Source organism: Cannabis sativa, chromosome 8, assembly GCF_029168945.1.
Source record: "Cannabis sativa cultivar Pink pepper isolate KNU-18-1 chromosome 8, ASM2916894v1, whole genome shotgun sequence".
Taxonomy (NCBI): Eukaryota; Viridiplantae; Streptophyta; class Magnoliopsida; order Rosales; family Cannabaceae; genus Cannabis; species Cannabis sativa.
The window spans coordinates 43,928,860-43,940,335 of NC_083608.1; the positions used below are offsets into that span (position 1 = coordinate 43,928,860).

Here is an 11,476-nt window from a genome sequence, read left to right on the forward strand (position 1 = left end):
GGCTGCGCATGTTAGTGGCCACCACTACCAAAATCAAAATAAATCTCGCATTTTTTTTTAATAATTAATATCAAATAAATTCTAACACCGAAAAAAAAAAAAATGAAGAAATTTCTCAATAAAAAAGGTGAAGGACAAGCATAACCCTTTTTTGGGAAGTAGACAGCAAAAATGGAAGTCATCAACTAGGGCTCCTTCTCTCAACAACTGTACACCTTTAACATTAATCCAATCTTAAATTAAGACTCATTTTCTCACCCTCTACAACTGCCTCACCTGTACGGACATCTCTCGTTGGAGCCTCACATTCTCATCGGCGCTGCCACTCTTACTTGTCCGACTTCTTTCTCTCCCTCACAATTTTTGTTCAATTTCACTTTTTTTTTTTGATTTGGCATCATGGTTTTTTTTCTGTATTTTCTCATAATTTTCAGTGTGTTGGAAAGTGAGTATTGGAGATGGTGGAGTCTTCGAGGGGTCACCAAGAGGAATTCGAAGACGAAGAAGAGGTGACCCACAACAAAGGTATTTATATATATTTATGAGTTCGGACCAGAGTCTAGTGGCTTAACTGGGTTTTATCCTTCTTTTGTATTCTTGGTTTAAATTTTTAAGCTTGAATTTCTTCCCTTAATAATATTTTAATTTCTCTTAGCGTGTAAAGTTGTTTTGAGTGGTTTTTCAGGGAAGGTAGATGGGAAGAGTAGGGAAAAAAATAGGTCTAAGCATTCAGAAACTGAGCAGCGTAGGAGGAGCAAAATTAATGAGAGGTGACCTTTATGTTTTGTTTTTATTATTGCTGTTGTTATTTTGTCTTTACTTATTATTATTATTTTGTTTCCTTAGCATTATGAAATTGAGAGAAAAGAATAATGAGAAAAAGATGGTTGCCCAATTCATGTATGAACCTCTTTTTCTTTATAAATGATATTAGGAGCTAAATTAAACCAGAATTTTAGAGTTTTGTTTTAAGAATGCTACCTTTAGTACTTGGAACATTAAAAAGCATTAAAGACCGTACTTTATGATATAATGGTTTGTTATTATATATGTAATAATACTCTTTTTATGTAATAAACTATACTAATCTCTCACATGTAATATTATGGCGTAAATTGATTGATGTTATGGTTTTGCTGGCTCGAAAATTTTGACTTCTTTTCCATATGATATGTTTTTAAATGCAGGTTTCAGATACTTAGAGAGCTCATACCTCAAAGTGATCAGAAAAGAGACAAGGCATCGTTCCTATTGGAGGTCATTGTCTGTATGTATAAGGCTTATGTATGATAACATTTTCAGTGTCAGGATTCATGTTTTCTGTTCTCTTTGTATGCAGCTTATCGAGTACGTTCAGTATTTACAGGAGAAGATAAACATGTATGAGGAATCTTACCAAGGTTGGAATTCGGAACCAGCAAAATTACATCCATGGGTAATCTAATGCTCACTGCGTTTATATTTCTTAATAAAGAAAAAGTTAATATGAATGTGTGTTAGCATGAAAATATATGAACTTTTATATATTTATAGATATTTGATAGTGCCTGTGTTATAGCTGCACAATATAGTTCGTGGGATTAGATATCTTGGGTATCATACATAAAAGCAAGTGTAATACATTTTTGATTAACCAGATATTTGTCTGTAAAAAGTTCTGATGGAAAACTTAATAACGATTTAGATCAAATGTGAGCTCAGAATTTCTGTTCAAGTAGCATGCTGTATGAGAGAACTGATATAATTTTGTTGTAATAGTTGTGATTAGATGGAGCGTTTGATATGAGGTTTAGACTTGATGGAAATGTGAATATAAAAATTAAATTAAATTTTAATGATCAAAGGGTTTGTGTTTCCAAGTAGATCTCACTTTTTAAATTAAAATGGTGGTAATGTTAATCCCCTCCAAAGCATGAGTTTCATATTATCTCCAAGTCTACTCCCATCAACTCAAACTCACATAGCAAACACCCCATTAGGTGACGTTTGGCTGGAAGAAATAAAAACACAGCTAGAATAAGAATGACATTCCCATACTTTAAAATAAAACCAAACAAATGAATGGAATAAAAGTTGTTTCACTTGCATTCCATTCCATTTCATTACCTCCAATTGAACGCCACCAGAAAGTTTTCCTTTGTTTAATTTGTGATTCTTTTGACTTCTTATGTTGTTTTGTCTTCCCTCTATTTTCAGTATTCAGATTGCATTAATTTGATGTCATTAGTTAACAAAGTTGCTATTTTTCATGGTTTTTTTTTTGGTCTGGGACACTATTCTGCATTTAGATTTGTTTTTTCACTTGTATATACTAGTGTGATAATAATGATGTTTGGCAGCTATAAAACACATTTGAAATTCATATTGATAAAATCGATAGTTGCTCTGTTACAACCATTTGGTAGACCTCACTTCCTTTAAAGTAGCTTACGAGAAGAGGGTGCTCAAGTAGTTATCAACCATAAACTAATCCTGTACTTAGCCTGCAACTTGTGGGTGCTGGCCTTGGTATCATTTGCTGCATGTACTTGTGTACAAATTAATCCCTAAAGACTTGCTTATGAGTGGATGATGCCTGATAAGCTATATACTAATTTCATACTTTTTCTATGTGGAATCCTAACATGCCCTTTTTGCTGTTGTGGAAAACCAAATTAAGTAACTTAAAGAAGACATACTATGTGCTCTCTCTGATTTGAAGTCATAATTAGAATGGTTAAGGTGGTCAACCAATTAGATTGCTGGGCATATTGCTTAAGAGTTTGTCATATTCCTTTTGAGTGAGACTTGTTGACATCTCCCTCATTTGTTTGCAACAGAGAAATCAACATGCGCCTACAGAAACTTTTGTTGATCTTTCTCAAGCTGTGAAGAATGGTTCTGATCTTCCGAATAATGTTGTTATTTCCCCATCATTGCTTCCCAGTCAACAAAACTCATTGGAGTCTGACATGAATGTTGCTATGGCTTACAAAACACTAGATCACCTCCCCGGATCAGCTACTCTATCAGTTCCTCCTAACGTGCCGCAAACAAATATGTTTGACCCTAGTGGGAGGCATGGTGTTCCTATGCAACCTATGCAGGAATCTGTTTCTGATGACAGTGAAGTAGATCCTCTGCCACAACCATTACCTGAATTGTGGCAAGGTGGGCGTACAACTGCAAGTTCACTGTTAAACAATGCACTGAGTATCAAGGAGGGAAAGAATGGATCTCTTACAATGTCAAATTCTTACTCCCAAGGGTAAGCATTGGCCACTAGTTTCATGATTTTGTTTTTAAATAAAACTTACATTTCGGCATTGTTTTAATACAATGTTGTTGCTTTATTAAAATTCTATTTAAAGTGCTGTTTCCCATGTGGTACTTGGCACAATTACTTGCTGACTTTATTTTTTGTGGAAAGATACTGTATGTGCTATTTCTAAGTACAGTTGTGTTGTTGAGCAGGGTTTTTGATTCTTTGAAACAAGCACTGCGATCTTCAGGGGTGGATTTATCACAGACCAGAATCTCAGTGCAAATTGATGTTGCGAATCAAACAGATAGTGGACTAACTTCGATTGCATCCAGTTCAAAGGTTTTTCTCGAGTCAATTAAATATCAGTGTTTCATTTTAGCATTGCAATACTTTATATTTTACATAGAAATCTAGAATGTAAATCGACAACGAAAGGTCTTAGACTTTATTCACATGCAGACCTTTAACGTTTTTTATTTGTTTTCTTCTTGACATGTTGTTTGTTCAGGATCACGCAAACCTGTCACTGAACAGTCAGGTAATGGCAAACAATCAAGTAACCAGTACAGATGACAAGTTCGATCGAGCTCATAAGAGGCTCAGAATAGGTGAAAAGTAGTTTATTTTTTCAGCTGCCTAATTTTCCTATTTTATTTTTTATTTCTTTAATTTGGGGGGTGGGGTGATTCGAGTTGAGAGGGGTATTGGATGGGTATTTTTTTTTTTTGGGGATAATTGTACATGTGTATGCGGCTTGTGCTATGCTCCAATTTCCATGCGCATGGATAACCTTAGAAGAAAGTTTCAGAAATTCAGTTGCTTGATTGTACTTCAATTTGAATAGACAATTCCATGCACATAGTGAAGCAACTCTCACATTTGTAAGATTTATTTTAGGTGTGATTTTTATCCTATTATGTTAGAATCTACTTGGCTAGTTGGCTTACCCTTAACACCCACTGAGTACTTCATTATGTGCGTTTGTGAATCTGTGCATAATTTTGAATCTAGTAAGATGGAGTAAGGCTTATACTTAATGTACCATTTTTGCTGAAAGAAAGATGACCACCAGCCACTTATATTCTTATGAGAATAAAGTTCAGAGACAAGAAATTTTCCACTGTCTTTATGGGCACTCATGGTGCCTATACTTTTATAAATTGTCGTATTGTTACTAGTCTAATTTATTATTAGATTTTATTTATTTTATTTCAATAATAATAATAATAGAAAATTACTAATTATTTATAAGACGTAACCTAATAGTGGGACATGACACTAATTATAAATATCTTAAAGGTTGCTTCTTAACATGGTTTAATATATTATATTATTGAATGTGATGGGCTATCAATGATGTTATAATAGCTTTTTTATTGGGATTATTTCATAAAAACAAAACAAAAAAAAAAATATATAAAAATACAGTTTTACTAAATTTTAAATATTTTTACGATTTTTTTAATTTTATTTACAGAAAATACGGTCTTTTTATGATGTAATCTTGTTAATTTGTTGTTGAACTTTTGTTATTGGTATGTTATTTTGTTGTTATTTTGATGTTACTTTTATGTAATTTTTTTGTTGATTTTATATTATTTTTCGTGTTATTTTTTGAAAAATTTTAAAAATGTAAAAAAATATTCTTTGAACGTAAAAATATAAATATTTTACAAAAAAATGGTGCTTTATATAATTATTCATTTCTTATTTGTCTCCAAACCTCTCAAAGAAAAACTTTTCAAATAAAATATCTTTTTTTTTTAGTTGTTGTCGATGAATCCTTGGAACAAACATTTCAACTTGATGATTGTGTTCTTCACTTTGAAATGACGTATAAGTTAGTTTCAGCTTAATGAATCTAATCTAAGGTCTCCAAAATGAGTTCAAAAATAGAAACATGTATTCTAATTGGTCCACATAGCATAGTAGTAGAATATTCTCTCATACTTCTACTTTCATCAATTCTTTTATCTCCTACCTTATTGAAGTTCTTCTTTCACGGGTAGTTAAAGAGGATTGTTATAGACTTTGAGATGTTTAATACTATACTAATGTGATACGTGGTTAGTTATTTTTTATATTATTTATTAAATTAAAATATGTGTAACTTAATGTTAAATTATACCAATAGTAATATACTACCTCAGTACTTGACACCTTAAGGTGTCCGCTATCATCTCTTAGGTGGCGTTTGGTTGGGAGGAATGAAAATATAAGAATAGGAATATGAATAGGAATGAGAATAAGAATGGGAATGGAATAGAATAAAATTTAAAATGCAACAAAAATCGATAAAATAATCATTAAATACTTTAAAATGCAACCAAACAAAGGAATGAAATGAAAATTGTTTCTTTTCCATTTCATTACCTCCAACCAAACGCCACCTTAGTTCTTTTTCTCCCTTACCATTTCTCTTAAGTAACGTTTAGTTGGAGGTAATAAAATAGAATGGAATGGAAATAAAATAATTTTTATTCTATTTATTTGTTTAGTTGTATTTTGATGTATCAGAATATTATTCAATGAAATGTCTTTTCTACCATTTTGGTGGAATGACTATTCTATTTTAAAATAGAAAAAAAAAACTATTCCATTGTAATATGAGAAAAAATTTATTGATTTTTTATCAATTATTTTTATGTATTTTAAATTTGATTACGTTCCTATTCTTATTTTCATTCTCATTCTTATTCTTACGTTTTCATTCCTCTCAATCAAACATCACCTTAGTCTTAATTAAATGTTGCGTTCAATTGAAAATAAAATAGAAATCAAGCGTGTTGCTCTTTCAAGTTCCTTTTCTATAGTTGAGCTCTTCCCAACTCTTTTTCCACGGATAAGTTATTCTTATCACTTCTCGTTATTCGAGCTATCTTTCATACTCTATCTTTTTGTTTTATTTAAGAGATGAGCACTGAAATTTATGTTTCTCAGGAATTATTAAAAATGTTGGGCATGGTAGTAGAAACTGATACAAAATTTGATTTAGGGAAAATGGTGTTAAGAAAATGATTTTTTTTTTTCCTTATCAATAAATATGTACTGATTATAAAACGAAAATAGATTAAAAAAATAATACAGTTTGATTATCAGTGGGATAAATAATTAAATTTTAGAGCTAGGACAATATCCATAATTAAATGAAACTTAGGGACTGTTTGAAATGAGTTAATGCTAGCAAGTGAATAGTAATGTAAACTATTACCTTATTTGTTTTGAGAGTTTAACCTTATAATATTATTACATTAGTAATATAATTTTCATTGTGGAAGGTAATGTGGATTAGAGCCTTAGCATTGTGACAAAAAAGTATATTAGATGTCCAAAGACACTAAACCTTAGTTTGTCTCTGTATAATACTAAAATATAACATAATTTTAATGAGTTTCCAAACACTTTTCAATGAGAAAAAAGTATGAATATTATAGTCTGTGAGTGATCATTAATGATTAAAAGCTTCAACTACAATTACGCCGTGGCTCATTGCCTCAATCTCAATACAAGAGTTAGATTAAACAATAGTTATTATAAATATGAAAAAAAAAAAAAGAAAAAAAGCATTTCACCAACTTAGCACTGTTGCTATTTATGAATTGAAATTAAGGACAGCCCTTGGAAATCTCAATGGTGCCATGGCCACTTTTCTTGGTTGTGTACTGTGAAAGCTACGTTTGAAGTCCTTAATAGCCGCCCTTATGTAGAACATTAACACACACCATAAGTGGCCATTGATATAATAAGCATTTATATATGTAAAATATGAATTATTACCAAACTCAATTTCTTAATGGATTGGATTGTGCCCTTCTTGGATCACCCACCAAAAATGAACATTTTCTTGGATCATTCATTGCCATTTTTACCTATTTTATTACTCTTTCTCTTTCCTATCCAATAAAAAAAAGTTTAGATTTTTAATGATGACTTGAATAGAATATTTTATAACAGTCTCATTGTTTACTAGAGGACCAAGTGTCAATCTTTCTAAGATCCCATCATTGTTAATTGTCTGTTCTTTCCTCACATTGTATTGAAAAAGTCCCATGTTTATATAATAATAATATACATAATTATGTATGTGTGTATAATGATAAAATATAAAATAAGAGAGAAGATACCCAACCCACCCACCAACCCACCACCCCAGTGTTAGTGTTTGAGTCACTAAAAATGATGACTTGTATGAATTATTAAGTCAAAACCCCACAATGAAAAATGCATTGGAATCAGCACAAATGATGTTTTCCAGGTGCTAAAATAATTCTTCAATATTATTTATATTATAAAGATAAGAATTAAGACAGCTATATTTTCTGTGAATGTATCTGCATATCATAATTCTTGTCTCTTTTGGAGAATATAATTAGTCAGACTATGCTTAAATGTGTACTTAATACAACTTTTATTAAAATAATACTTTGACTAAGAAACTGACCACCATTGATCTTTAACTTTAAGAGCTGGCATAATCTTCTTTATTGTTGGCATAAAAAAATTACTTTACAATCAATCCAATGAAGAGTTGAATTGAATTAGTACAGCAAGAGAACCCAAACCTTTCACTAGCTGGCTCTGCAAATGACCCTGAAATAGCAGGCTTCATTTTCACTCCAGAGTTTTCTCTTTTTGCTTTTGCTTTTAATAAATTAAATGCTATGAAAGGTTTCATTTACAAGTTACTTTCTACATATTTTGCTGTACTGAGTTTTATTCTTCCTGTCATTGAATGAGTTGAGTTGACTGAAAGAATAGTCTTCTTGATCATTTGTAAATGACCATATAATTAATCAGGAGAAACCAACCATAGAAAGAATCATGAGCTTTTCAATAATAATGTATCATCATCTATCAATTGCAAACACTCATGTGGATTTGAGTAGAAGTAACCTTCTTCTTTAGGCCTATCTGGTATAGCTACTCTTTTACTTGGATTCCCCATTCTATCAGTATGAGCTTTCTTAACAATCAAAGAGAAGTCATCCCAATTCAATGAGCCACTTTTGTACTGATCTATTAAACCAATCACAAGCTTTCTGTCCAATAAAATAGTCCTTTTGAAACCTAAGAATCTGTAGTTGTATAAAATACTTGACTTCAGATCAAAGTTTTATGATATCAAGAACAAAAAATGTAATAATATTAATAATATAGAGAATCATAATATGTATTATATATAATACCTGCGATGGCCTTCAACAACTTTAGCCATGTTTCCATCATAAGTGGGCACAAATATGTCACTTTCCAGGGAGACCAAATAATCTAGTGCTGCCATTTGTGAAGAATGGTTCTGGAAAAACCTCAAATCAGAGGGCTCCAGCAGAGTCTCTTTTCTTACCTGCTCCATAAAAAAAATATAAATTTTATGGCTCTGTAATTTATAAATATATATATAAAAAAGGTTATTGATCTTATGTTTTTGTCTACTGACCAAGTTAGGAAAAGCAGCCTTCAAACTTGCCATCCTTCTTTCTCCACCATAAATTTCTCCAGCAGCAATATAAATTTGAACATTACGATCAATACCAATAGCTTTCAACACTAGTGCTGTCTCTTCTGGTGTTAATGGACACAGCCCTTCTTTCCTCTTTAACTCTGAATTTATAGCTTTTTCCTTCCACAATGGATTATTATATCTGAAAATCATGCAGAAATTTCATAAGATAAGATTTGGTCATAAAAAGGTTATGTAAGAGTGTAAGTATTAGAAGCTAGATAGGGACCAAGATTACCTCATTCTTGTGAGCTCTTCCATCTCCTCGGGGCGGCAACCATGCGCGCAGCCAGAGAAAGACAACATGTCCATTTCATACCTGAGATGAAGAACTAGAAAAGGACCCTTTTCTCTCAATATCCTAACGACCCTTCTGCCCAAATCTTCTATCTGAGAAGTGAACCTCAGAGCATTGAAATTCACTCGGCATCTTAGCTTCTGAAGTTGAGTAGGCAAGCCATTATTTGCAAGCCTAGAATCTGTTTTGTTCAGATGAACAACTTTGTACTTTTTCACCAGAGGAAGAATCTGTTGAACCAAAATTTGGAAATTAGTTTCAATATTCAGGAAAAATATGAAGAAGAAGAAGAAAAAAGGTCACAAGCAAGTGAAGTGTTCTATCTTTTTGCACCAACCTGGTGAACATAGTAGGAATAGTTGGACCAACTAACTGGTGGCAAAGAGTAAAACATTTTCAATTCAACTCTTCTCTTGACCCTTGGCGGCAATTCTTTCAATATTCTTACTTCATCTCTTAAGGAAGAGATGAAATGGTCAACATCAAAGATATCTTTAAACTCACTGCAAAAAACAAGGAATTCACTCTTAAGAAAAGCTTAAGCAATTTAATACCAGTTTGAAGAAAGAAACTATGGAAATGTACAAAGATAAAACCAACCCAACCCACCTTGGGTCTGCCCAAAAGGAGGCTTTGTCTAGTTCTGGAACAATTAGAGTGACATTCAGGTATCTGGCAATAGCAACCATATCACATATCTGCAGAAAATGCACAAATAAATAACAATGTGGTTTCAAAAAATGGAAATGAAGTGTCCATAATCATTATAAAAGTAGCTAGTTTTCTCACCGCTGCCCTCATTTGGTTGAGTCCTCCATTGCAGGAGACCATGAGATAACCATTGTTCCTGTAAATCCCTGAAACACAAGAGAAGAAACCCAATTGAGATTTTGAGCTTACTAAGTAAAGAAAGATTCTGTGTTTGAAATCAGAAACTCACTCTTTGGTGGGTAAACAGTTTTGGGTGGAATAGAAGACAAATAAGTATTAGCCAAAGGCAAATCCTGATAAGTAGTAAAACAAGAAGGCCAATCTTTCAACAGTTTTGGTCCCCATAGCTCCCCAAACATCATTAACTGAACAACACAAGCCCAGAGAAAAACAGTCGTAAAAGCCCTTATCATCCACAATCTCATCCTGGTTTTTGAACCCATCAAAATCTTTGAATTCTCAAGCTTAAGCAAAAATTTGAGACCCATCTTCTTCTTCTTCTCTTCCTTGTAATTACAGTCCTTATTGGACTCTCCTACTCTGCACATTTTATTTTCAAAACCCACCAACCAAAAAGGGCTGAACTCCACCAATCACTGCTTTAAAAAGAGTTTCCCTTGAAGAACCAGACAAACACAGAAAGAACCAAAAAGTTTGGGTAGAGGCAACCTTAAGCTAAATGGGTAGTAGTAGAAGATGACAATGCTAAAAAAAATAAATTCAATTTAATCTAAACAGATCAAATCAATGACCAATAATGTTAACAAAAATCTTTATCTTCTCTTGCTCTTGCTCTTGCTCTCAGCACAAGACAAGCTGACTCTTCTTACGTAATCGAAGCACTAATCACCTAGAAAATGTACAAAACAAATAAATAAATAAAAATAAGAACTTTTCTTGAATTCATAAAAAAAAAACAGAGTAAAATAATCAACCCATCTCTAAGATTCTCATAACTTGCTCTTCACAGTACTTAAAATGTGTTTAGAATATACATATAAAAATATAGAGACAGACCCATTTCGGGTTTTTATAAGCCCAAAAGATATCATTACGTAAGACCTGGTTTTCCGGTAAAACTCTCCGACCAGATCCGAGGAGAGTCACCGGAGAATTAAGTGGGTTTACTCAACTAATAATAATAATAATAATGTATGTAATTGTAAAACAAAGACTAGGAATGATATGAGATGAGGTGTTGATAAGAGAATGATCGAAAAGATCGTACCGTTTTAACAGCAAAAACTGAAGTTTCAAAAGCCTGTGATTAAGGCGTGAGTAAAGCATTTTAATACCAAACAACGTCAAACTTGAATATCATAATATATAATCAAACACTTTATATATATATATATACACCTACACCCCTTTATTTTTTTTTATTTTATTTTCTTTTTCCTAAATTTCATTTAATTTTTTTTAAAATTTATATACTGTCCAATTGGGTGATGAAAAAAATTGCAGTAGTTTCCTAATAAATTAATTTTTAGATTTTTTCTTATACATAAGTTCAAATAACTAAAAGAGGAAATTATGCGCCTGTGACTATTTTTTAGCCCACATTTTTTTCTTTTTAAGGAATATGGTTAGAAATAAATAAACAGTATGCCATTTTTTTTTTTTTTCTAATTTCCTAAAATATATAATTGAAATAGTCAAGTTGTCTGGTAATGTTCTACTGATTTGTCAGAAGAAGAAATCTTAGCATAATATTGCCAATAAG

At 31.9% G+C, this 11,476-nt stretch overlaps 2 protein-coding genes across 13 annotated transcripts; one reads left to right on the top strand and one right to left on the bottom strand.

Annotated features, from left to right (window-relative positions):
* The first annotated feature begins 27 nt into the window (after positions 1–27).
* Positions 28–4,135, top strand: LOC115700913 (transcription factor BIM2). 9 transcript variants are annotated; one of them, XM_030628584.2, is made up of 8 exons: positions 28–334; positions 435–525; positions 686–770; positions 1,188–1,257; positions 1,340–1,435; positions 2,820–3,247; positions 3,454–3,583; positions 3,753–4,135. In XM_030628584.2, exons 2-8 carry the CDS (start codon positions 459–461, stop codon positions 3,861–3,863), a joined length of 987 nt encoding a protein of 328 aa, XP_030484444.2. In that variant the 5' UTR covers positions 28–334; positions 435–458; the 3' UTR covers positions 3,864–4,135. The 9 variants fall into 9 exon arrangements, with proteins under 9 accessions (XP_030484444.2, XP_030484443.2, XP_030484442.2 ...); XM_030628583.2 differs by having other exon boundaries at positions 72–334; positions 665–770; positions 1,188–1,284; positions 1,367–1,435; XM_030628582.2 differs by having other exon boundaries at positions 72–334; positions 665–770.
* Positions 4,136–7,694: 3,559 nt separating this feature from the next.
* Positions 7,695–11,105, bottom strand: LOC115700607 (rhamnogalacturonan I rhamnosyltransferase 1). 4 transcript variants are annotated; one of them, XM_030628211.2, is made up of 9 exons: positions 10,982–11,105; positions 9,983–10,603; positions 9,832–9,899; positions 9,652–9,740; positions 9,380–9,545; positions 8,983–9,272; positions 8,682–8,886; positions 8,431–8,588; positions 7,695–8,319 (listed from the first exon to the last, which is right to left on the bottom strand). In XM_030628211.2, exons 2-9 carry the CDS (start codon positions 10,299–10,301, stop codon positions 8,064–8,066), a joined length of 1,551 nt encoding a protein of 516 aa, XP_030484071.2. In that variant the 5' UTR covers positions 10,302–10,603; positions 10,982–11,105; the 3' UTR covers positions 7,695–8,063. The 4 variants fall into 4 exon arrangements, with proteins under 4 accessions (XP_030484071.2, XP_030484072.2, XP_030484069.2 ...); XM_030628212.2 differs by lacking the exon at positions 10,982–11,105 and adding an exon at positions 10,771–10,951; XM_030628209.2 differs by lacking the exon at positions 10,982–11,105 and adding an exon at positions 10,689–10,940.
* Positions 11,106–11,476: the final 371 nt, after the last annotated feature.